The 27,421-nt window shown below is 41.1% G+C and overlaps 1 protein-coding gene across 1 annotated transcript; it reads left to right on the top strand.

Annotated features, from left to right (window-relative positions):
* Positions 1-3,750, top strand: zfp36l2 (zinc finger protein 36, C3H type-like 2). The gene is made up of 2 exons (XM_046071159.1): positions 1-309; positions 518-3,750. Exons 1-2 carry the CDS (start codon positions 220-222, stop codon positions 1,724-1,726), a joined length of 1,299 nt encoding a protein of 432 aa, XP_045927115.1. The 5' UTR covers positions 1-219; the 3' UTR covers positions 1,727-3,750.
* The last annotated feature ends 23,671 nt before the right edge of the window (positions 3,751-27,421 follow it).

Below are 27,421 nucleotides of genomic sequence, written 5' to 3'. Positions count from 1 at the left end.
CACGCAAAAAGACCCGAGCGCACAGTGAAGCACTCTGGTTCAGCGCTTCTCGAGGGGAGGAACTAAAGCCGCCTACAACTCAACAATACAAACTTATCCCCTGTTTTTCCTTCTTCTGCGGACTTAAACTGCACACTTTTAAAGCAACCTTTCCACAACCAAAACCAGTCGTGGCACAAACTACCGCCCGTCGAATTCAAGGATCCTGGTCGGTCCTCCATGAAAGAGGGAGTGCGGCAGCAAACTTGGGGAAAAGACATGTCTGCGACCGTCTTGTCTGCTTTCTACGACATGGACATGCTTTACAAGGTAAACGTTTGACAAGATGTGGGGAGGGTTTTTTTGCATTCAGGGTGAAGAACTCCGCAGCGTGCTTTAACTTCCTTGGTGTTAAGTTAGCATGTTCAGCTGCAACAAGTGGGCAAACAGAGTTGTGTTAAACACGCCATGTGGTCAAAATATTCACATAATCTGCGCCTGAAGTGCATTGCTTACTCGTGTCTTTTCTTTCCTACAGCAAGATAAAAGCATGAACATGAACGCCCTCCACATCAACAGCATGCTGGACAAGAAAGCGGTGGGGGCTCCGGTCACGACTCCGTGCTCCGGCAGTTCCTCCTTCACACCGGGATTTTTCCGCAGAAACTCGACCAGCAACGTGGAGGCGATGAACAACGGCAACAAATACTCCATGGGCTCCTACTGCAGCCTGAAGGAGAACACACCGAGCAGCAACAGCGCCACGGCCCTCATGAACAAGGAGAACAAGTTCCGCGATCGCGCTTACAGCGAGAACGGTGACCGGGGCGTGCTGCAGCAGAAGCCCGGCTCTCAGATCAACTCCACCCGCTACAAGACGGAGCTGTGCCGGCCCTTCGAGGAGAACGGGTCGTGCAAGTACGGGGAGAAATGTCAGTTCGCTCACGGCTACCACGAGTTGAGGAGCCTGTCCCGCCACCCTAAGTACAAAACGGAGCCGTGCCGCACCTTCCACACCATTGGTTTCTGCCCTTACGGTCCACGCTGCCATTTTATCCACAACGCTGACGAGCGCCGGCCCGCCCCGGCCGCCAACGCTAACGTGCAGGCGGGAGAGCCCAGGTCTGCTCGCGAGCTGTGCGGCTACAGCCACAGGGATGTCCTGCCGCCGCAGCAGCAGCAGCTCGGCTACACCCAGAGAGACAGACCAAAGCTCCACCACAGCCTCAGCTTCTCCGGCTTCTCCACCCACCACGGACTCGAGTCTCCCCTGCTCGACAGCCCCACGTCCAGGACACCACCGCCCCCCACCACCGCCTCTTCCTGCACCTCCGTCTCCAGCTTCTACGAGGAGGTCCTCTCTCCCAACTCCATGTCCTGCATCAACAGTGCCTTCTCTTTCCCCGGGCAGGACTTAAAAGCCTTACTGGCCCCGCTGGCTGTGCACAGCTCCGGCGGCTACGCCAACAACCACTCCACCGGTGCCTACTACGGGAACATGCAGAGCAGCGTGTGCCCGCCCTCCCCTCCGACCTACAACATGAGCCACTTGCAGGCGCTGCGCCGCCTGAACGAGTCGCCCGTGTTCGACCCTCCTCCCAGCCCACCAGACTCTCTCTCTGACCGGGAGAGCTATGCGAGCGGGTCCCTCAGCTCTACCGGGAGCCTGAGCGGCTCCGAGTCTCCGAGTCTGGACGCTGGAAGACGTTTGCCAATCTTCAGCAGGCTGTCGATTTCAGATGACTAATAATATTTTGTTTTCACATGGATTTATGGACTGGTGAGGCAGGGTGGTTGAGGAGCCAGGGGCTGTCAGTGAGTGAGGTAGACTGTCCTTGAAGCAGAGGATCTCGGTTAAGACCCCTTCAACCCTGGCTATCTACCCAGTGTCAGCAGCAACCACCCTGCTGAAGTGCCTTTGCGCAAGACATTGAATCCCTAGCAGCTCCAGGGGTGCTGACCCTACTCTGACCTCGCTGGAGGGGGGCAAGAGAGTAGAGTTTCATCCACAGGGATCAATAAAGCTTCATACATTTTAAAGTGTCCTTGACCTGGCATTAGTTTAGTATTTTTTTTTTTTTCCTTGTATGTAATATAGCTGTATTAAAACTTTAGATAGCAAACAGAAGGCATTCCACCGGTGCCTTGCCCAAGGGCTCATGGTAGCCCCCTCTCCCTTTTGCTCTATCAGGCAAGCCACACTTTTCCTGGGATTAGATGTGTGGGTAACATGACTTGACAAGAAGAAGAGACTGTAAGCGGTTTTCAGATTTCCTCTCATCCTGCCAAGAATATGCCTTGACTCAAAGTAACTTTTTTTTTTTTTTCTTTATCAAAGTGTTTGTTTTTTTTTCCTTTCCTCTCTGAAAGCTTCTTCCATTCCAGACCTGTCTTCTCCCAGCGCCACCCAGTGGTTCGTTTGGTTAGTCTAGTTTGTTGCTTGGTGAAAAAGCACTCTTGAGTTGGGTTTGTTTGGGGAAATCACTGCTGATGGTTGAGTATATATTTTTTTAGCTGTTTTTGAGTGATTTACATAGCTGTGCATAACTGGCTATGGACTATTTAACTTATTTATTATCTTGTGAAAAAAGTATAGGCTACATTGGTAATTTGTGTCCATACTGTATTTATCAAGTATGATGAAGCAATAGATCTATATTCTTTTATGTTTAAATTATGATCGCCATTATTAATCTGCATAAAGTGGAGTGTATGTTCTTTTCACAGTAATATATATATTGTTTTTTTTTTTCTCCTTTTTTTTTTTTTTTTTTTTTTTTTTTTTTTTTTTTTTTTTTTTTTTTTTTTTTTTTTTGTAACTTCACTTGGTTATTTTTATTGTAAATGAGTAAAAAAAAAAAATCTTAATTTAAGAGAACATATGTGATATTTATTTCATTAATTTTGTTTCCTTGTTTACGTTTATTAAAAGTTTGCGTGATTGCTGTTTGCTCCGGAGGTTGTGTCAGTGCTGTAGAAGGCTTTTGTTTTTTTGTTTTGTTTTTTCTTGAGGATCCCTATTTTAGATGTTTCTGTAGAATGTATAAACAGTGTGGTTGTACAGACCGTCCAAACCTTACTTCTTTTGTTGATCTAGATCAGACTTCAGTGACAAAGAATCCAAGTCAATAAATTAACCAAAAAGTATTTTTGTTCTTTCTCTTTGTTTGCACGAGGTCACACTGTGATTCCAGCCACGTGCTAAAGAATGTAGCAATCCCTTGTGCCCCAGTATTATTGTGTAGTGCCTACGGGGTTCACCATCTTGACATGCCTTTAAAATTAACCAAATAAAGTATTTTCCTACACAGGCATCTTTTTATACACAGGTTGAACTGAATGTAGTGTTGGATTCTGAAAATTTTTTTTGTATTTTTTTTTTTTTTTTCAAAGGTTGTTACCACTCAGACACTCTCGATGGAAACAACCGCAACCTTTCTAAATCCCTCTTCCTCTTATAAGTTCCTTTTTGCTCTTGTTTTTCTTATTTTGATATTGAAATCTAGTCTGAGTCTTGATAGTTTGATGGAGAGGGAAGTGGATAAACACGTTTGGTTTGTACATAGTAGGTACAGGGGGATGCGCACTATGTACTTTTGACTACTTTATCAGAAGTAAAGCTTTTTGAATGTAACAAAACGGACAAAAAGACAACGAGAGTTGTAATATTTTTGGGGGGAATCAGTTCACTACAAATTGAGTGTGAGACTGTTAACTTTGTACTGTACATTTTTTTTGTAGTTCTCCCAATAAAATTCATTTTGAAAAAGCTTCTGGCTGTGATTTCTTATACATGTCAGTATGAAGATGGTGGTGTGATATCTAGACCTCTCATCAAAAACACCAACTGCTGACGAGTGTGTCATAGTCCTGGTTCCCATGTTTCTCACATAAACATCAGATGTTGCAGCGCAGCTACTGTCTTCTTCCTCCAGTGGGAAAACTCTGGAGGGATGGAGCATGTCATGGGTGCAGTAGACCTCCAGCTGTCTTGTGACACTACTTGGCTTGGGGGCCCTCGGGGGGGGGCTTGTCCTCAGTGCACAGTAAAAGCAATGACCAGTTAGTTTTCTAGAGAGAAGCATGACTCTGAATCCTCATCTCCTGTCAAACAAAGGAAGAACAGCTGAACCGTAGGAAAAATCAGATTCTGAAAGTTCATTATGAACACGAAAAAAACATCACCACAGAAACTGACCTGTAATGTTCAGCTGTAAACAGTGCGATGAGTGATACGTCTGCATGGTCTGAGGAATGAGGTCTGGAATTTAAAAATGGAAAATGTGTAGGAGCCAGGGCAGTTGAATGAGTTGGTGGCTCAGGCCTCATCAGGATAAGATCTTTTAAGACGTTGTGCATTATAATGATCCTTTAGTCTGAGATAACGTACATTGACCCTCACTAAACACCCCCATCCTCAGAGAACAGCCACTTGGAAGTATATATGAGGATTAACCAGTGGTGGAAGAAGCAGTCAGATCCTTTACTTAAGTAAAAGCACTTTACTAGAATGGAGATAGACTCTGTTGCGAGTAAATGTCATGCATTTAAGCAAAATGTATCAAACATAGAAGTATCCATTCTGCAGACAAGGGGGGGCTTGAGGGACACACTTACATACAAATAAAACATTAAGATAATAATAGATCATACTGTATCGTACTGTAGTAGCAGGTGATGGTGAAGCTAGTTTTAACTACTTTATATGCTGTTCTGTAGTTTAGCCCAGTGTTTCCCAATCTAAGGATCGGGCCTCTCCAAAGAGTCACAAGATACATCTCATATCTTGCTCTTTCGTGGAATATTGCATAATTTCAGAGACCATCTGAAGAAGGGATATCGGCCTTTGGCAGAACTGTTAACATCTAGCGATAAAGGGCTCCAACTGCTCTTTTGTGAGGGCAAGCCAAAAAGGTTGGAATCCTCTGATGACATTTTGAACAGTGTGTTTTACAAGCTTATCATATATGTTTCTATGTACGCTCTTAATCTAAAAAGTAAGCGTGGCTATCAAATAGATCTTGTGGAGTAAAAAGCACAATATTTTACACTTACAATGTAGTGGAGATGACATGTAAAATAACAAAATGGAAATACTCAAGTAAAGTATAAGTACCTTAAAATTAGTACAGAACTTGAGTAAAAGTACTTTCCACCACTGACTAATAGGATTCTACATAGTATTTCTATAGGTTTACAGCTGGATTGATTGCTCATAGGCGTGACAAATCCATGCGCTTCAATCCAAATAATCCTACATGTTGCTTCACTCATGAGTCTTTCAAAGTAACCAATCAGAAAGCCTTATTGTCAGTGATATCGCTGAGCACTGAGGTCAGACAGGCTGAGATGGATGGATCAGTCTTGGAACTGAACACCAGCCATAACTGATTAACTCTGCAGCTGTAAATGTGTTTCTACTATCAGTCACTTGAGCAGGTAAAACAGGGAGAGGGGTGAAGTTTGCAACTCAACAGCCCATAGCAGGACAACATACAGCCATCCCCTGCACATATTCAGTCATGTCAAAACCAAATGAAAGCCCCGGCCTACATTTTAGTGTATAGCTGCTGTTATTGTGGTGCCTCGATTTCCAGGAGACTTTCAAAGAAGGACTGTTTTCTGTAGGCTATTTTGTGAAGTTATCAGTGGTAGCAAAGGCATTAAGAAAATAAAGGGCCCAGAAGTCATGTGGTGCCTGGAGTTCACGCCAAGATAAGTCAGGCTGATAAGGGCCCCGGCAAATATTTACTGTGTCCTCAGGGTTTCATAATGAAGTGTTTATCAGAGCAGAGCCAAAGGGCTGCACAATGCGCCGGGTCCTGCCAAGTAGGATCTACGTACCTGTGACTCAGTGTGTGCGGGGAATATGAGTGTGTGTGGCTCAGTATGTCAATCAACAAACCCACATATAATGTTTGATTTAGTGTGTTAACGTTCATATATGTTATGTCTAAAAAATATTAACTTTTTCTATGTCAGTTATGTGTATGTAGTGGTGCGTGTGTGTGTGTGTGTGTGTGCGCGCACGCAGGGGTCTTGCTGGTTAATGTATCTGGAGCTCCTACAATGAAAGGAAACACTCTCTGGCTTGTGATTAGGACAGGAAGAGTCAAACTTCCTGGCCACCACCCATTTCCACCTCTTCTTCGTCCTGCTGTTTTTCCTCCTACTTCAGTTTCCCTTCTCCTCTGTAGTGGCGGCTTCTAGAAGTTACTATTTGTGTTCCACTGCTGCAATGGGAAGCTCAGCTCGTCCTGGTATTGTTTTGGCATGCTAAGCTCAGACCTGGGGTCAAGTAGTAATAGCGCATAGTTTTTAGATGTTGTTTTGGCCTACATGGGTGCCAGATGGGTGGCAGTTTGCCAGATAGAAAGTGGAGAGCAGAAGTTATTAATCATGTTTTGTCACAAACCCCCAATTACACTCAGATAAGGCCATAACCCTCCATTTGGTCCAATATTCCCCCAGGTTGTGTTTTTGTTGATTAAGTAATGATGTAGAAGATTACAGAGATTTAAGTGAAATCGTCCTATCTTTAATGAGGTATAATTGCTACTTGTAATTAAAGTGAAAATATATAATTTCTCATTTAGCAGGGACAACCCCCTAAAGACATCACCACCACCACACGATCTCCTTTCCAGGGCCCTGAGTCACTGTTGTCATAAATCAGTGAAGAACCCTTAAAAATCCCTTCTGTATGCTCATATTTGATTGCCAAATATGTGACACTATTAAGGATTCACAATACAACTTCCAAATGGCACTACTACAAGGTTAAAAAAAAAATGTAGAGCTGTCAGACTATGAAAAAGAATATAATGTTCATTTAGAAGCTAAGTTGCTTATTTGATTAATGTTGTAACTTCAGACATTAAAAAGGCAGGTGATATCTCAGTCGTTCTTAAGGCCAATAGGAAAGCTTCCAAAAAAAAAAAACAGACAAGAAAGTAGATTATAGTATAATGGAATGAATCCCTTAAGCAATCTGGTTCCAGAGGCAGGAGTCATGTTAAGTCTGTAACTTGTAATACACTCAGGGGTTTTAGTATTACTTGGTCTTGATGGTGGCTAATGTTTGCTAAAGTTAGCAAACTTTAGATATACATTACTAATTCAGTTCACTGACTTATTGACTCCTCTGTACTTGTGCCACTGTTACACTGCATTTAGCATGTCACAAACATTTGAGTTATATTATCACGAAAGTTACAAGATATGTAAACACATTATACCTCACCAGGAAACATCTTTGCTGTTTCCTGTTTGTGTTTCCATTCCACTCTCTGTCAGTTACTTTACTTAATGGTGATGTCTTTAAAGATTACCAATGAATAGGTCTATTGACTACATGTAATGTAAGCTGGACAAACCCACAGAGAATTATCGCCTGACCTAGTTTAGCTAGCGTAGTTTAGCTTATTGTTTATGCTTCATAACTTGCAACTTTATTGTTTTGCTTCTGTCTCACAACTCTCATTAACACCGTTTTCAGCTGTTTTCAGCAATAAAACTCACTGTATGCTGTCAATCCTGCACCAAATAGCAGAGAGACAAAGTTAGCAACTAGCTTATTAAGGTAGTGGAGCATTTAGCATTTAAAGGGACAGATATTTTCCTCTGGAGTTGGTGGAGTTTAAAACAGGGCTAAAGTTAGAGTGAATATTAGCTTACATTTGTCAGGTGACCAGAAACACGATTCCAAATTAATGCTAATGTTGTTCTGCGTCTACTTAATGTGTAAATAGGGAACTGTTTGCTAAAAGGATCGCCATAACCATAACATTTATATGCCAATGTTGTGTTTACAACTTGTTGCACTGTCTCTTAGTGGCCCAAAAAACTATTAAGGCATGTTTTAAACAAATGAATCAAAGAAATAAAAGGAAATCAAACAGGTTATTATCATGTAATTGCCACATGCCATGTGTAGCTTTCAGTTGCCTCAAGCGGTGAGATTTCAGATTGCAACCACTACTTTCGAAAAGTGTGTGCTCGAACTAACGAGCGAGCCAAAACAGTGGCCAACACACAAACTGTTGGAAACTCAGTTAAACTCCGACTGCAACGTTACAGTAATATTTGTATCAGTTTGACATTGAACTAATCCATGGTCGTTGCATGATAATGTTACACTGACTGCATTTAGCTGACATGATATTTCTGGTGTTGCATGACTTTCACCAGAGAGGCTCAGCAATGTCAGCATAGCAAAAATTATTGGATGATAATGAAAACAGTTAGTGAGCAACACTGAATATTATAAATTAAATTGTTGCCACACTTTAGTATAGGTCTAACAGGTAGACCCTAGTTAGTAACGTTCATGTACAGAATGGGTGACAGAGAAAGCAGGCAGGCGGTTCATTTTTATGTGAGGTTACAACCTATTCACAAATAGGCAATAAAAAGTGAAAAGTAAAAAACTACATATGGCTATATGTAGTTTTTTTTACTTTACTTTCACCTTTAAGTTAAATTCACAAGAACAAAATTTCAGTTATTGTCTAAGAATGATATCTGGTTGCTGCTGTTATCTTATCATACCATATTTGAGTTCTTGGTAGAAAATCTAATCAGACTGGTCAATGGCATAGTACAGAAAGTATTAATGTAATATAATAATATAGAATGAAGTTGTTTGCAAACTGCTGCACTTACACCATATTATATACCATATAACATTGTTATTTGGCAATAATAACAAAAAGCATGTCTCTCTGTCGAAGCGTCAAGTCTCAACTATTCTGAAAGACTGAATATATACACTATATACATTATTTGTTTTTCCTAGCCATTCACCTCAGAATGACCACTGACAGGAGGTCATGGTTTACATTAACTCTAAGCTTACCACTGCCTCTCTTATTGTGATCTTCACTTTATTTTCAGGAAGCAGCCTCTGGCCCCACGCTGAGGTGACCTCCTCAGCTGCCGCAAGCAAAGCCAGGGTAAGCCACAGGGCACAGATGCTGAATAAGGTGATGTTGTTTGTCCAGTGGATTTGAAGTCCGGTGATGGTCAGAGGCAGTGGGGGGTGGAGAGCGTGGGGATGTACGAGGTAGTTGGCTGAGGCTGGTCACGTTCGGCCGCCGCTGCTTGGTCTGCCATGTTCCTCTCCCCTCATCGCCTGCCGAGCTGTAAATATTTACAGAGCATCTTGTGAGAGGCCTGAGTGTTTACTGCCAATGCTTGTGGCTCCTCTATGCATGTGTGTGTGTGAGCAATGCAGATGAGATGCTTCTCTTGGTCCTCACACAGTTTAAACCCTCAACCGTGTGTATGTGTGTGTGTGTGTGCGTGTGTGAATGTGTAGGATGAGGTACTTCCCTTGGTCTCTCCACAGTTTACAAACACTGGCCCCTGGCTCTTGTTCAGGCCCCGGCTCTGAGCTCCATCTATGAATCAACAGAGAGAGCCAGCGAACAGAGAGGTGGTCGTCCCTCACTCTACCTTCTCTGACCCCTGCAAATGACAGAGAGAGAAAGATGGGAGAAGTGTCTGTTTACCTCGCCCCACCCTGTATACGAGGCTGTGGCGCTGACATCACTTCTTTGCGGGAACATTCTCATAAAACATGTTTTCTTTACTCCTTTTCCAATGTAAATAATACAGACGGTGTAAATACCATTAATTAAGGACCCAGCCCCATTTTTAGGCAAGGATGTTTCCATATTCATGCAGCCCAGGTTGAGTGCTGGGGTGGAAGTACTGTGTTATGGTAAATGAGGTACACACACATGCTAACCTGGGTCTAATTCAGTCTCTTGCTCCTTTATTTTAGAAGTCAGAATATTAGTGGCTGCCATTTAATCTGCTAGAAAATCTTCCAAATCCATGCATGAAAAAGCGAATTATCCATTGACCAATGAAGGTTATAAAATAATTTACCATACAATGTGCATGTACTGCATTCTACATTTAAAAAATAGATTTAGCTCTCTGTCTATTTATTCCCTGTAGAGCTACAGAAAGGTGACAAAATAAAATAAAAACAAAGCATAACAAATACTTCCAGAGGGGTCACTAAATTAACTAAAAAGTATGGAGTTGATGTGAATGCTATGATCTTCACCGTCACCAGATTGCAAACCAGTTGAACACCCATGGGAGATTTCAGAGCGACATGTTAGACAAAACACAAAATGTGGGGATATCTTTGTTCATCACCCCAGTAGATTTCAGAGAATCTATGCCAAGGAGCACTGAAGCTGTTCTGGATCCTTAGCGGTACAAAACCTTACTAAGACACTTTATGTTGGATTTTACTTTATTTAGTTTCTTACTTCAGTTAAAAAGTAGATGCAGAAAATGGCATGAAAAGAAAACACTCAAGTTAAGTACACATACCTCTAATTTGTACTTAAGTAGGGCCTACAGTGCATAAATGTACTTTATTAATGTCCACCACTGGGCTTAGCTTTGGCTAACTAAAACTAAGGAAAGGACCAGAAATGTATTTCTTTATTTTGGCTCTGGACAGAAACTATCATCCAACATGAAAATGGCTGGCCTTGAGCCACAGTGCTTTAAGTAATAGGAGCCCATAATACATTTGTATTTTTGAAATATAACTGTGTGTGTTTATATATATATATATATATATATATATATATATATATATATATATATATATATATATATATATTTTTTTTTTTTTAAATTTATTTATTTATTTATTTTTATCAGATTTACCTACTGTTATATGGTGGGGCCGAGGGGCTGCTGCTGCACATACTTGAGTGGCTCCTCCTCTAACAGATGTAATCTCACTCCAAACTTTTGATAAAACTCGAGAGCCCTGTTTTACTTCCCCTGAAGCTGAAGAAATGACTCAACAGCAGTTATCTCAGAGCGCTTTTCATAAAAGAGCAGGTCTAGACCGTACTCTGACCAATGTTATTTACAGAAACCCAACAAGAGCAAGCACTAGGCGACAGAGGCAAGGAAAAACTTCCTTTTAAGAGGCAGAAACCTCGAGCATAACCATGGCTCAGGGTGGGCGGCCATCTGCCTCGACCGGTTGGGGGTGAGAGAGAGAGCCTACACAATATAAACACACAGACGTAAAGACAGTAAAGGTAATGTTGCTATAGACTGAATGAATAATGGTACAGATATTTATAGTAGTGTTTATGATAATAATCATAATGTTAAAGCTGTCTATAATATCGCTGTGACAGCTAGCAGCTTTGAAAACAGATCTGATTATATATATATATATATATATATATATATAAAACAGTTCAAGTACCGATGTAAGAGAAGGACCTGAAAACCACAATCACTGTCTTTGTGCTGAATGTGTCACTCACTCTGCTCAGCTTTTGCAGCCCAACATGACAACGGTCTGAAACTTTCACATGGTGAAAAGGAAGAGACAGAGGGCAGGCATGAATTAGAGAGACGCAGCTGTAAAATTTTACATGTCCTGTCTAGTTTAGTAAGGGGCTTTACTTAGACCAGGAGTGGCCTCAAAATACGTGAGTAGCAGTCGAGCTCGGAGGGCGATAATGCAGTATAGGCGGAAGAAGAGAATGCCGGGATGTGTGTTGACATTGCGTGTGTTTGACCTACTTACACTTTCTGACCAATGGCGTTAAAGACAGTGAACCATACATGAGATCTTGCTGTGATGAATGAAACTTCACGGTCAGCACTGTGGTTTGAGAGAGCAGAGATTGAGAGAGAAAGGAGTAGAATTATGGAGTGTGGCAGTAAGTGGGGAGATTGACATGAAAATATTTAAAAGGGGTGTTTATTTGGAGAGGTACTTGGCATTGAGCATGTACCTGACATCTTTCATTTGCCTTATAAGTAAAGAATTTTCAGCATGGAAGAGAATCCCTCAGGTCATTGTGCAGGTTTGTGAGAGTCCATCCGTGTGTGTGTGTGTGTGTGTGTGTGTGTGTGTGTGTGTGGATGTCCATGCACCCGTGCTGCACCGGGTAATTACATATAATCATCCAAAATGTTTATACTGTACAAATAGCATAACTATGCTGAGTGAGTGGCTGTGTGGGACGGGTATAGCTGGCGTTGTGAATGGGCCCGGCCGCTCCGTGATTACCCAGGCTCAGGGCCAGGCTCAGATTGTCATGCAGCTAGACAGATGGCCTGCTAACACTCTTTATGATCACCATATCCACACCACACTATACAACATCTCATAAAGACCTACTGTATAATGTAATCATCATGCCTTATGTTTATAGCAGAGACCAGGGGAAGGAAGTGTCTTTCATACGACATGAATACCTTTGCGCTTACAAACTTCAACCACAAAACCATTTTTCTAATTAGTCCAGTGACATTTCTTAAACATATTCAGTTATTTAACTCATGCTTCTTATTAAATCGTTCTTTGACGCACACCTGCTAAATAATAATCACATTATTATTTCTTGGTATGCATACTGGACTGTACTGCATGTTGTTGTCATTGTATGACTCTCATTTTGCATTTCCTTGGTAATTAGTGCCTGATGTATCATTTCCTGTCTGGGACATTATGCTTTGTATTATTTCTATTTAATCAGAGAACATTATGTTGTACTCAGATAAAATGAATGGTACTTGGAAGGTTGTGGACTGTTTTTTTTTTTTAGCTATGCAAGCAGCGTGGTTGTAGGAAGGGCACCAGCGGGTCAAAGTTTTCACTTTCATCACTTGATGGACTGCCACAACGTTTTGAGATGTTCATGGACCCCAGAAGATGCCTACTGATGTTTGCTCTAACGCCACCTTAAGGTTGACATTCTTGGTTTTAGTGAAAGTTTTTCAACTATTAGATGGGATTTGGTACAGTCTTCATGGTGCCCTCACTTTAAACTGTACTAACTTTGATGATCTCTTAACTTTTCACATAAAGCCCATCAGGTCAACCTTTTAATTTGTCCAGTACTTTGGTTTATGACCAATCGTAATTTGCTCATGTTGGCATACTAAAACTAAGATGGTGAACATGGTAAACATATACCTGAAACATCAACATAAGCATTGTCATTGTGAGGATGTTAGCATGCTGATGTTAGCATTTAGTTAAGTACTGGTATACCTAAGCAAAGCCTTATAGCTGCTACCATGGATGTAGACTCTTATTATCCTTGTGTGTCAATGTCAACCATTCATACAAAGTCATGGCACTTAAGCACCACTAAGGCAGTATGAATACATTACGAAACTTCATTAGTACATGAAATAAAAAATGAGGTATGGAGGCTGCTCTGGCTCTAAGAGGTAGAGAGTTCAGAGCGCCTTTGAGGTTTGACCTGCATCTGGCAGAAAGTTAGAGGTGCTATGGTTCACCTAGTCCCGGATGTGGTGCTGCTAAGGCCGTGTGTATCTCTGTATGTGTGTTTGTATGCACTAACAGAGGAGAAGGTGTGTCGCTTAGTACTTCTCTGTCAAGTTGCAGTGCACTTACTCACGTCCATATTTCATATCTGCAACTTTCAAACAAAAGCCGTATGTTGATATAATCTGCTGGCCAGCCGGAGGAAATGAGTGTTTGTGTGCTCACTAATGATGTTTCTACTTCTCTTTCTAATGTGATTCATTTTTTTCCACTGAGCTCATTAGATTTCATCATAGTCGCGTGATGATGAAAGCCACAATGGTTTAAGTCAAATCCTGTTCTATGATTCAGCATGAGTATTGCATTTGTTATTGTGAACAGCTGGTGTAACCTGTGATCTGTTGGTAAGACTTCACTAGTTTATGCAGGGATCAAATCTGTGACATTGTGATTTGCAGTGATATCAGTCACTGTCATTCTACACGGTAATGGTGCGTTCAGACTGAACAGGAAGCAGCATGATTTCTTCATTTTAAAGAGGTGGATGAACACATGTTGATATAAGGCGAAATTGAGAAAATGAGGTAAAGAACCATCTGCATCAGTTTAAGATGCATATTCACGAATGACTCCACTTCATGAATTTCTTGCTGAGAATGAAATGAGTGAATTGAGATATGGCGATATTCTAGGCTTGAATTAGCTTGAAATTGTGAAGCCGCAAAAATTTATGCAGTCTATCTGTTCACAGTTGGCGGCCTAGTAGCGGAGCGTGAGAAGAAACCTTAATGTTTTGTTTTTTAGTAGCTTGAGATTGTTAAATGTAACAAGAACCAGGGAAAGTGTAGGCCACTGAGATGCGCCAGCCACTTTGGTAGATCAAAGAGATGCGAAGGCTGCTCACAATCCAATCACAGTGAAGCTCCTGTTGTAATTTAATGACATGCCTTGTATAGAATACAGTGTTGGAATGGCAGCATGACCGAACATAACAATAACACCAGATCTTCTCTTTCAAGGATCAATGGGTAGACTGCCAGTGACTCATTTAACCTTGCTAATGCTCAGTCAAATGAACCAGATGGATCCTAATGGTTGTAAACATACAAAAATATTTATTTATGAAGGACCTGTCACTGTGAACAAATTGACTGCATTAAGAAGGAAGTTCGAGCTAATTTGTAGAACAGCAAAAATGTCCTGTTCTTTCAACGAGGGCTATGTGAGAAACAGCATCATCCAGCTAAGCCAATCAGAGGCCTTTTCTTTTTTTGCACAGATTAAACAAACAAGATATAAAGTGTTAATTAGCGAGCTTTAAGTGTTGGTAAGCAGACTTAGTTATCTTTGGACAGAGCCAGCGTAGCTGTTTCCCCGTTTGTCTTTATGCTAAACTAAGATAGCCGGCTGCATTAAGCCCGTGGTCTTAATCATCTTTGTCTCAATTCTTGGCAAGAAAGTGAATGCATATTTGGTTCAGGAACATACAATTCATGATAACTGAGGACCACCTATACATACTGTAAGTGTATCAAACCTGCTAATGTCCTTATCTTTATCCATGATTCAATAATGCAATCAGTTGGTTGAGGTTGTTGGAGTTGATGAGGCTGGGTCACCATTGTTGCAAAACAGGCAACGGCCCTGGATCCCTGGAGATCCATGGACCCTGAAAGCTTCATGCTTACTGTGTTTGCCAACTGGTGTGTGCTACTTTAATTGAAAATGGGTTTGGGAATTTGCACCAATACAGCACATTACCACCTGACATGATAAGGGCCTCAGGGTCCTTTCAAAATCTAGACTTTCATTATTTCAGTTTTGTACATACTCCAAAAATGTGCTTGTGTTGAACAAATGGCATTGCATATTGCATATAGGGTCGAAGAAATGGGGCCTAACAAGGGCCCACCTGCTCATTTTTGGCCCAGGGCTCCTTGCAGATTAATCCAGCCATGGCAGTTGAATATCAGAACAAAAATACTTGTATCTGTATTGGCCATTAAAACCCCATTCAGGCTTTACAACAGCTGTTTGCATGTGTGTCCATGTGCAGGACAAGTAAACCCGTGGTGGCCTCACATACCGGAGGTCTCGGCTGTGTTTGCACACTAACGGAACTGATATTTGGCAGCCTCCGCCATGTTCACAAACTCACTGTTAGGACTTTTATTGCACAGATCTCAGACCTGCTACTATCCCAACCCCCTGACACCCCCCACGCCCCCACCCCTTTCATCCATCCTCTGCCGGTGTGCTGGAGGCGGATGCAGGTCCAGGAGCTGCAGCAGCCGGCCGGTCCTGCCATCAATGCCCCCTTTAAGGGTCAGTGAAGCAGAGCTGCAGCACAGACCACCTTTATCTAGCACTCTCAGGACACTCATTCATACACCAGAGAGGGGGAGTTATCTGCAGCAATACACACATACAAGCAAACACACACACTGAGTTAAGCCTGTGTATGTGTGTACTTGCTTACTCAAACACCATCGGGGAGCGAGAAAACACACCTCCCGCGCTCATTTGCAGCCTCCTTATGTGCATCTGTTTCTGTGTGTGTTTTGCATCTGGGACTATGCATACACACACCTCTGTTTACTGTAAATAAAGATAGATTTCATTTTATAAACAAACTCATGTTTATTTGAATGATCAATCTCAAACTTGGGCTTGTGTGGAGCCATTCAGGGGTTTGGTTTTTTTTTGGTGAGCGCCACGCGGGAGTTTCTCCAAGGTGAACAGCGGACGCCGTTGGTTGTTTCCCATGAAGTTTAGCCGGCAACAGTCACACATCTCTCAATGGTGCATTCCACCATTGAGAGATGTTGGACACACACAGCAACACTCTCTCTCTCTTTCTCACACACACACACACACACACACACACACACACACACATCTGTTGTTACTGTAGCTAGTGGAACTAACCTTAATAATCTCTAATTTCAAAAGGTGACTCACCATAAACAAACAGTCAGAATGGCCTGAAATCCAAACTAAACAGAGAAGTGGATGTTACAAAGGAAAGAGGATTTTGCTTCTTTATTTTTTTGTAATCCTATTCACTCATTCATAAATCATGCTTCTTGAGTCGCATGAGACAGAAACCTGCCTTCTTCCACCTTTATTTAAGATTTTAAACTGTTACAAAAACAAGGCTAGTTTCACTCCCACTGGCAATATAAATTCATAAAATTGAGTACAAGCTTAAACCAGAAACCAGGCATGACAATGAGAAATTTGGCATGTTATAACTAACTGATGGCGATAATGAATATAATTACAGACGGTGAGTCAGTAGGACCAAAGCATTTATGATTTGGGACCAAAATCACAATCTGCCTCTCTCATTCCTTGGTGTGTGTCATTTTGGTACAAAACATCACTTATTTACCCAGGGCCAGACCTTATGTAAATTCATTTCCAAGAGACAATGTTTTGGAAACTTCTGAACCCCATTTATTGAAAGCAAGTCACAAGATAGAATGAACAATGATAACTGTAACAACTAACTACTGAACCAACAACCTTCCAATGACGCTTGCTTCTGTAATTGACCCTTTTCTCAGCCACGCCCCGAACATGCAGCTGGCCAATCACATTGCTGGTCAAACACTGTTCCTGGGGCACTTGTCATAATTACAATCACAAGTTAGGTTTATTCTCTTTTTTGAAAACCTAAAACAAATCCAGAAAAATGTTGGCTGTGTATTGTTCCTAATGTTAGTTAGCTAACACTAGCTAACTTAACTTACTACTGAATGTAGGCTAACTTTATATAACCCTACTGTTTTTGCTTTTTAATGATTGTAATAGTGAATAGAGACCTACCCAGCTGATCTAATATATTCTTATTTTTGGCTGCTTGCATGCTTGCTTGTTTTTTCAAACAGTATGTGACACTACGATACAAGAAAAAAAAGCCTTTAGGATGAGGACTGATAACAGATAAACTGAACTAAACTGTATATGGGAAATCTAACACTGTTTTGGGAAACATTGCTGGCGTTGCTTAAAATATCCCTAAATTTAAAAAGGGCAGGACGGAGCCACCATTGTGCTCATTAGCATATTAGACATGCTAAGAATTGCATCTTTCATTAGAGGGGATTACACACAGTTTTATCCATTCTTGTCTTTTTTGCTTTTGGAAAGATTAAAAAAGACGCCATCTTCTTAAGTCTTTAAATGCCAGGTATCGCTCAGTTCAGAGCCCCGTGCACACCGCTTTAACATGTGGAGAAATCCAAAGCTTGACAGGCCAACCATGCCTAGTATGACTGGACTGTCGCCGTTTGGGTGAGTTTAGTGAACGGTCTATTCCAGCTGGAGGCATTCCCAACCATATATCGCTGAAATAATATTGATGGGAGAGCACATCATACCCTCCTCGTCTCATATCCACAATGAAATCCTCAGGGACTCCTGATCTCCAGAGGAAATGAGAGGTTTGAGATCTCTCTGCTGATAAAGTGGCAAACCTGTCACTGTGTGTTTACACAGCGGCACGTTTTGCTGCTTCCCAGCGCCCTCAACTGGGCCAGAACTTCCAATTAAAGCCCTTTTCCTCTGCTGCTGTTTATTAGAGGAGTGCTAGATAAACTTGAAATAACGTTTTCTTTTTTTTTTTCATTTCTGGAGACATGTATGAAGTCATTCATTGCCGAGTGTTATAGCCACTCATTGGGCTCCGCATTAATTCCTTGTCAAACATCTTGGCATGTGAATTAATCTTCATAGAGGTAGTTTCCAGCACTGAGCTTGAAATTTACTGATGGGTTATATTACGCTCTTGTAAAAGGCTTTCCAGAAGAAGTGAGGCTGTCAGAGCAACTGAGGCCAAGAGGCAAAATGTGTGAAGACTTTGTGTGAGAGGAATAAGGTAGAGCTAAAGAGCACACAACCACTCCAAGGTAATGCTCACCATTTTGAGTGTCATGTCAGGTTTTCATTCCGTGATATGTTAAAATGTAATAAAACACCAAATGACAAAGTAAGCGACTAGCCGATGAACATAGTGGAGCATTTTGCAGTGTCAGCGCCACATATTTTCCTCTGGAGTTGGTGGAGGCCAAAGCGGAGCTGACAGATCATACTGTCATAAAAAGGGTTATAAGAAATGTATATCATAATGATATTTATTGCAGTATAGTCTTTCTTTTTTGTGCTGCACATTATGAAAATAGCCAACATTACAAATCATGTATTTTTTTTGTCTATGAAGAGTTTTAGTGCCCCATCCCATTTTTTTCTTTCTACCAGTAATCAAATCCTAAGGGAAACATTAACTTTTTCATTGAGTTTTATGCTACTACTGCTGCAAAAAAATCTACTGTCAGCAGCTTCAGGCTAAAGATAACAGTGTCACTGACAGCCTTTAATAAAGGCATGTATTATTCAACCAGGTCTAGAGGGAAAACAGCTTCTCATCATAACTGTTCTGACGATGACAAGTCAAGTCAAGTTCATTTGTAAAGCCCGATATCACATGTAATTTCTCAATGGGCTTTAGAGGGCTTACTCCAAAGCTGTGGTTCCTGACCCAGCTCAAGCTCTCTAGGAAAACAAGAAAACTCTCAGACAAATCCTTAGTACGTAAGGAGAAAAGGAACAAAACATAAAGAGGAAATTCAAAGACAGATTGGACAGCTGGAGATGCAACAGAAGCTGTCAGTGGGGAATGAGCAATTTCAAAAATGTAACAAAAAGTTGTAAACACTGGCAACTGTAATGCTGTGACCAGTTGGGTAAGTTTCACCTCATGTCAGGATTTCACTCCTGCCCTGCTGTACTCCTGGTTGCAACACTGACCTAGATTCTTGCATAAAGAATAATGTGTGCATGTGTTCACATGCACGCCGAGTAACATGATAAGAGACACAGGTGGTCACGTTGCTGATCTGCACCAGATTCAATAAGACCGACGGGCTGTCTTTGTCCAAGCAGACTACTGTACACTGACACTTAAAAACACACAAGTGCTGTACTGTAGTTATTGACTCACTTATACCATAACCACCTTTACTCTGCAAACAGAAACTGTACACATGATGAAATGAACACGGATACTCATGTGACCTGGAAATAGAAGAAACCTGGTAAGAAATAAAAGGAGATGTCAGTAATCAATCATCATAGATCAGATACAGTCCTCTATTATAGTGAATAATCAGTATTCAAATAAATATAGTACTTGGATTAATTTTACTTACAATCTTTACACTAGTGTAAATGAATAGACTCAGTGAGACAAAAATTAGTTGGCATTTGTTTTCTAAACACATACACACACACACACACACACACACACACACACACACACACACACACACAGTAGTATTAGATCACCAACAGTGAGACAGCATGTTAAAGTGTTTAAATTCCTCACTCATGCCCCTGGGTGTCCACAGAGGAATCTCAGGCCCATCCAATAAAACAGAGTGTGTTTGTACGACTCCTGGCCACTGAGGGCTGCTTTTCACATTACCAAATACTGTACATTCCTCCAAATGGTAAACACAACCCCGTCCCGCACACAGAAACACATAAACAAGTCGAAATACTGCTGTGTTTGTGTGTGCTGGCAAACAACACATAAATCTGGTGAGTCAGAGATAGCTGGTGTGATAACTGTAGTAGTGAGTGTGCAAATGAGTGTGTGCAAGCATATGTGTCTGTGTCATTAGGGTCGAACACCGCCCAACTAACCTGAGGAGCCAGGTAGGGAACAGCTGGAACCAGGCAGCAACATCTGTTAGTCGCGTCAAAGGCACACCTACTGTCGCTATTCCGTCTGTGTGTGTGTTTCTGAGGGTTTGTGTGTGTAGAGGGGTTGTATGTTTGTACACCCATATGACCCCCCCGAGTTTTAACCTCTAACAGACCTCCCCCCACCCGAGCGTCCAGAGGTCTTTGGGTTAAAGTCATATCTGCCCTCAGCCAATAATACTGTTATCAGCTGGAGTGTGTTTGGTTTCTGCTGGGAATGAGAACATGGTCCTGGCAGGTGAAGGTTCAACTCAGAAGGAAGTGGTTACAGTTCTGAATAAATACTAAGAAGAATCTGATAAAATGGTGTGTTACAGCAGCCTGGGAGATCAAACAGTTCTCGGTCTCTAACAAGATCTGATCAAAATATTCTTGCATAGCAGTTTGCATCTACATTTTAACATCTGTTATAACATCAGTGCATCAGGCAGACAAAAGCAGCAGTCACTGAGTCATTTCCCCAGGTAAATCTTATTGAAACTAATTTTCTTCACATAAAATTATTATCATTTTTGATCCAAAGAGATATTCAGGCAATCATAGTTTCCCTTCCTTTAAATACAGAATTTTCTATGTATTTTCTTATGCAGCTCGAACTTAAAGGGGCCATGTGTAGTTTCCAGTGGCGTCTAGCAGTGAGGTTTCAGACTGCATCTTTCTAACAAGGGAACCAAAAAAGAGCCAAACACAACGGAAACAGCATGACACCTAATGCTAGAAACTCCCATTGCAAAGTAAGAGTAATATTTTCATCAGCTTGACATTGAATTAATCCATGCTCTTTGCATGACAATGTTAACTGCATTTACCAGAGGCTCAGCAGTGTCAGCACAGCTAAATTTTTTGGATGATTTATTGGACGATAATGAAAAAATTTATTGAGAACCTTTTGGATAGTCTTTATTTACAATGTATCATTGTAGTTTCCATTGTTTGTTTCAGCATAGCTAAAAAGACTCCATCACCATCATTTCTTGAAAGCTAAATAAACACTTTGAAATAATACCAGTACATAGAATATCACATTAGCTGGGGTAGTAATGTAACAAGCCATAACGTTTTGCAATGTATGTCAGCAACTGGTCGGCATTAGCCAGTAAGCTAGCGTTATCTAAACTAAACTAACTAAAATTTTAATGTGAGGTTACAACCCATTTATAAACAGGCAATAAAAAAGTGACACATTTTATTTATCTACATATAGCCCCTTTAAGTAAACAGGGAGGTTACCAAGTTAGTTTAATTGCTAAATATGTATAGTATCAGTTAAGAGCACCTCACAAAAGTAAATACACTTTTACATGTTTCAAAAGAGGGATGGCCGGTCTAACTAAAAGGGAAACTACACCGTCTGTTTACATGTCTTGGGGAGTACTACTGCATATGTGAAAAAAAACTTTATATAAAACCCTTTGTGGCTCCAGAGGGAGCTGCAATAAGTCTGATAAATTGCCTCAGGCGATTCAGTAATGGTCTCTGTAGAATGCAGGTCAACTAAATGTTCTTTTCCACACCATTACCTTTAAGTGCCAGTTCACACAAACCACTTAACACATTTTCTCTTTTACATCTGGTAGGTGGTGGAAACACAGATAGTTTCAGTTTTAGGTATTAAGGATATCTGTCTCTGAAACTGTGACCACCATCTCACTATATGGGTGCTGCTTGAAGAACTGAAAAATAACATATAACTAAAAATATATCTGTATTATTACATAACATTATTATTTACTTACAACTATTTGTGACCATTTCTTTTGTTTCTTTTTCATGACAATTGTAGGTAATGTGGAGGATGTGTGACAGGTCCCAACTAGTTATCCAACCAGGCTGTTGCTTTTGCAGAGGTATCATGGGAATAAGTCCATCTCCATGTATCACATGCTGGTTCACAGAGTTGAGCTCTCTTAGGCTCAGTCACATCACAGTGCATTCAACTGCCCTGTGAAAACAACACCACATCCATTCAGTCTTTATCAGTGCATCAGCAGTCAGGGGAACACATGGCTTTCCCCACAGTACTGGGTTCACTCTCTATCATATTTCCCTCGCTGTATCTCTTTTTTATTCTGTCCCTACACAAGGAACAAGAAAGGTTTTATGTAGTACTAGAAAATAGTTCTTTAGACCTCAAGCAGAATAGACTTTGGTATTATAAAGAACCTTTTTAGAAAGGGCAACAGGTTACACAAGTTATTTATTTGAAACGCCTTTTTAAATCAGAGATTACAGGTTACTATAGCTCCATATAGAACCACTCACAAAACCAAAGAACCATGGAAGAGCCCTTATTTTCCTGGAGAGACATTTTGGACATTCAGGAAAACAATTTTTACATCTGGTTTGACTTGTTTTCATAAGTGTAGGTCCTAAAAAGCCTAACTTTCATACAGTTCAGGAGCTACATTTGTTGAGAGTGGATATCTTGCTATTTGTCACACTACTTATTATTTTTGACCAGTGTACGTGTGTGTACCTTACAGGGTGTATGATTTTTCAACGATTTATATTGGTTTTGGTTGAGCCTTTGTGTGGAACAGTGAGAGAACATGTTTGTCTAGTGCGGTTTTCCTCCTGCTTTGGAGGGCTTGCCTCAGCCTCCTTCACCGTCATTACAGCCAGCTGAATGGGAGGGAGAGAGAAAATCAGTGTTTCTATGTCCCCAGGACTCTATGCTCCCAGGGTCCTATGTGCCCCAGCAAATATCCTCTTAATATGACACATTAGAAGACCTTTCAAAAGGTTTAAGTTCTCAGCAATGTTTTCCCTAGGTCAAATGTTCAATCTATGTTTCCCTGGGTCAATATGTTGATGTTTTCTGCTTGGTCACTCTGTTATTCTCTTCCAAAAGCTCCTCTGACAACATCTTCCTCAGTCAGAAATTCGCTAACATTATGTCTACATTGAGGCTATTGAGCTTCCCTCTTGCCCGGCTCTGGCACAACAGTGGCACCGCTCTCCACCAGCAGCAGCATAATGTTGCCTGAAACTTGGTTGGCAAGCTAGCCAACAAAGCTAGACAGCAGTAACGTTACCAATGTTCGCACTACAGTGTGTAGTAAGTTTGCTAACACAAACTTCAGGTTTATAGCTAGCAGCTAATCCTCTGTCTGTGAAACCTCTGACTTATATTGTTAGATGATAAGTCGACAACTCTGCTAACACAGGCAACAACACAAGACATAGCAAAAAATTATTACTTCCCAGTCCAACAGAAAGGCCAGCTTGCATCCTTTCAGCTCTTTTAGCTCACGCTAATGAGTAAAAGCTAGTCTGATATTTACTCTTGTCCGGTCTCTTGCTTGGTCACACTCTCTTTTTCTCTTCCTCACTTCTTTCAACATCTTCGGTCTCTTCGCAGCCCCTGCAATGATATCCACAATAGGAATACTGAGCTAGCATCTTCTGACGTTGTACATTCTATACTCTTTTATCGTATGCTTGCTGATGAGTTTTGTTGATGTGTTGTGGTGCCTTTCACCCTATTACAAGTCAGTGTACCTTCAAAATGATTTTGAAGCTGTTATTTTAAGATCAAAATACTACATAATGTTGCTTTCATTTTAAAGTTGCTACTTCACTACACAATTAATTTACACAAAAGCTAACATATCTGGTAGATGCTAGCTGTACGCATCACTAGCACTTAATTTTACTCCTAGCCACATTTCTGTCAATCTCTACTTTCCAGGCGCAGAGCTGATGGCTCATTGTAGAGAGGCTGAGGACTTCTAGTGGGCCCTTATACAGTGGGCACTTTTATTGATGCGACAAAACAGCCTGAGAGCTGCTTTCACACCTTCAGTCAAATTCTGGTGACTTCTGGTGAAGTTTCTGCAGCACTTCACTGCTTCTTCTGATGTATTTATGTTCTTTTGTGTCACAAAGAGCTCAGAAAGAAATAACAGAATATGTATGAAAAATGAAGTAGAGACAGGGCTACAGTAATGATTCAAGGTTCATTACTGTGGGACCACTTTTTAATGGACTTAATGAACTGACAAAGAACACAGAGTACAAGCAGAGCAGTTAACAACTTTAAAATGTGATTACTCACCAGCAAAAAGACAAAAACATTCTCAAGATCTCGTAGAATATTTAGAAGTTAGTTTTAGCACATATTTTGACTATTTGAAGGGATACACACATTACAGAAGCAGTCTGTTCAACATGAAAATGAGCGGACACCATGTCAGCGGACTATTTTTTCTCAAAATTTCTCCCCTAATGATAGGCCTTTGATAGAACTTAGATCTGCGTGAAAGACCTGCCCCCAAACACAAATGATCAGGTTTTGATATGCAGGTGTTGACATCTTATGGGACTTCTACTCTGCTAAGTGTCTAGAATGCCGTGAAACTACGGTTACTATCTGAAACAAAACTTAACACCTTAGCACACACACACACACACACACACACACACACACACACACACACACACACACACACACGCACACACACACTACAAACCTTTTCTCAGTTTGTCTAATTTAAGGATATCCAATTCTGAACCCTATGGTGTGAGATGCGGTTTCTAGAATTGTGATGTTCAATTGTGAACTTCAAGCCTCTGTACTATAATCTGACAATGTGTCATATTATATTAGTTGCTACTATATTGCTTTTGAAACACATTTACTATCTAGCGATAAAGTTTGAGAAAAATCTCGAGCTTGATCCTTGTGCAGACTGAAATGCAATGCAAACGGTAAGTGTCAACTGTCACTGGTTCCCCTTTGAAGTTGTTATTGAAATTCACGAGAAATGTAGTGACTGTTGAACACTGATCTATACATACAGGGGGACAATAATAGGGTGAAAGACTTAACACATGAAAGAGAGGGGGAGAGCTAGGCAAGCCTCGATCAGGTTTATGGTTACTGAGGTGACAACACAGTCACTCCCAGCAGGTGGGAAAGAGGCCTGGTGAGGTTGTGCATGTGCATGTGTGTTAAAGGTCAGTTGGTGGTTGCCTGGATTCCTTCATGCTAGTATTTAGCTACGCTGCTCCAGACCCTGTGTTTTTAACCATGACAGCTGCAAATATCCCGGCCCTCCGACAACTTGACTGACTAGAAATAGAGGTGTTTGTGCATAGGCTTGTGTGTGCATGTAAAAGTGTCCTTCATCTGCACATGCTTGTACTTGAACTAAATGTAAGCTGACACAGCAAAGTCCTCCTAATTAGTGAGGGGATAAATTTGCTTTTCCCTTAGGATAAGACAAACGATCTATGTGAACTATTATCAACAACAGGATAAATACACAGAAGAGATGCAAACATCTTACATAATGCTCTCTCTACAATAGCTGCAGTAACATCCGCGAGCAGAAATGTTTCTAAAATTCCATGTAGAACCAAACATTACGTATGTTGCTCTTCTTACCAATGGTGCAATATTTGAGAAAGCTGCAAATTTGGTGGCTTTAAGCACCGACTTTATGTTCATACAATTGACACAGTCCTCTTTTGTGGAGCAATGTTTACGCCGGCAAAGGAAGGTTAAGTAAAAGTGGATGGTGCAACAGAGACACTGTGTTCACAGCTTCCTCCATTTAGGACACTGACAAGAAAAAGAGAAAAACAAATTAAAATAAATGTTTGTTTTTGTGTGTTTGTTTGTTTGTTTGTTTGTTTGTCTGTTTTGGTTACTGGGAAAAATTCTTGAGGGTGGGATGGCAATGTGGGGGCTGGATTTTGATCTCAAATCCCTCAATCAGCCACAATTTAGTAATGCGTAAGCAGTTACTGTAATATTTCTTTCCCCAGTAACTAGTAGTGTAAGTGATTTACAAAACAGTAATAATTACAAAAAGTGCTGCATCAATTAAGTAAAATTATTACTTTTTGAGTCTTCAAAAGGAGAAAGTAACTTATTACACTTCCTGAATAACTTTCCCAACACTGGTCACTAACCTACTACACAGTCACAGGCTGGAAAACTGTATTTAATGTCTTTCTATACTTGTTCAGCATGGAACTTAATGACAGCCTAGGCATATATGTATGTTCCTCCTGTCTCTCTGTTACAGGGCCTCTACACGACGTGCCTGAGTGAGTGGCATGTGTAGGGTGACTGAGTTCACAGTGTTCACATGTGGGTGTGTGTGTGTGAGAGAGAGAGAGATAGGGAGGGAGTAAGAGATAGACAGAACAGCCGGGGTCAACTGACCACAGAGGAACTCTCCCTGCAGGCTTCAGGGCCCACAGCTGATCGCAACACATGGTAATTAGTTTACCTCAGGACATACACGCTCACACACACACACACACACACACAAGAACACTACCACATTCTTACGTCGCAAAAACACATCTTTTAGACACGTAACATTTATAGACTTTCCTGAAACCCATGAGTCGAATGGGACTGGTCTCCCTTACACACAAACAGCTTCTTGAGCGGCACTCATGCACACGCTATCAGTCTATTTCCTTGAGTAACATGGCGGTGCAGTAAAATGACATAGAACTTTGTCACACACATGACATTGCAGTGTGGAAGTGGGTCAGGCAGTATTTGCAAAGCGGACAGTGTTTGTTTTAACTTGTGGACACCAGATGGGTGGAGTCACCCAAAGCAGGACAGTCCAGGACAGCTGGTGTCAAACACTGTCAAGTACACAAAGTCAAGGACATCTTGTTCTGAAGACCATATAAGCATTTTTCTTATCCAAACTTTTATTGTTGTCAGAGTGAAAAAGTATCTCAAACTACATTTTCATCAGGAGACCTACACTGAAACCTGCAGCAGTAACAGTAAATCATAAGTAACATTAGTTATCTCATAATAATTTTAATTACTAATTATTCTGTTGATTGCATCTTTATGATAAATCAACATCAATATTTTGTGGAGTAAATGTCAAGAAACTGAAAAATGTCCTTTAAAAGTCCAAATTGAGTCTTTAAATGTCTCTGAAAACATCTACTGTGCATATGGTTTGCTATGTAAATGTACGTATGTGCTGAAACTAGTTCACTTACCTCTCTGTGTCACTGGTAATGTGTGGTATTAAGGTGTTGATCATCATATGACCGGATCACTGCACTCTAAAAACACAGCCACATGATCTTTGTGAACACACACACACACACACACACACACACACACACACACACACACACACACACACACACACACACACACATAGTGGTTCAATAGGAAACATCACACCACCTCTTTCTCTCTTGACTTTTCAGGCCACACCCGCTGACGAGTTGGATGCCATGGCCACCTTGACACCACCCTCCTCTCCTCTTGGTGTGTTCTAATTGATCATGAGACCACGGAAACACACGAGGGAGGGTGAGAGTGCCAGGAAGAGAGGGTAAGAGATGGAGAGAGGGAGATACACATGAAGAAAGAAG

The sequence above is a fragment of the Micropterus dolomieu genome, linkage group LG15 (assembly GCF_021292245.1).
Source record: "Micropterus dolomieu isolate WLL.071019.BEF.003 ecotype Adirondacks linkage group LG15, ASM2129224v1, whole genome shotgun sequence".
In the NCBI taxonomy this organism is placed as follows: domain Eukaryota; kingdom Metazoa; phylum Chordata; class Actinopteri; order Centrarchiformes; family Centrarchidae; genus Micropterus; species Micropterus dolomieu.
The sequence above is the reverse complement of the archived record's forward strand: the minus strand, read 5'-3'. Positions and strand labels throughout refer to the sequence as shown.

Coding starts and splice junctions, on each gene's coding strand:
- zfp36l2 (XM_046071159.1), top strand. CDS start 220: ATGAAAGAGGGAGTGCGGCAGCAAACTTGGGGAAAAGACATGTCTGCG. Junction 310..517: donor ACATGGACATGCTTTACAAG/GTAAACGTTTGA, acceptor TCTTTCCTACAG/CAAGATAAAAGCATGAACAT.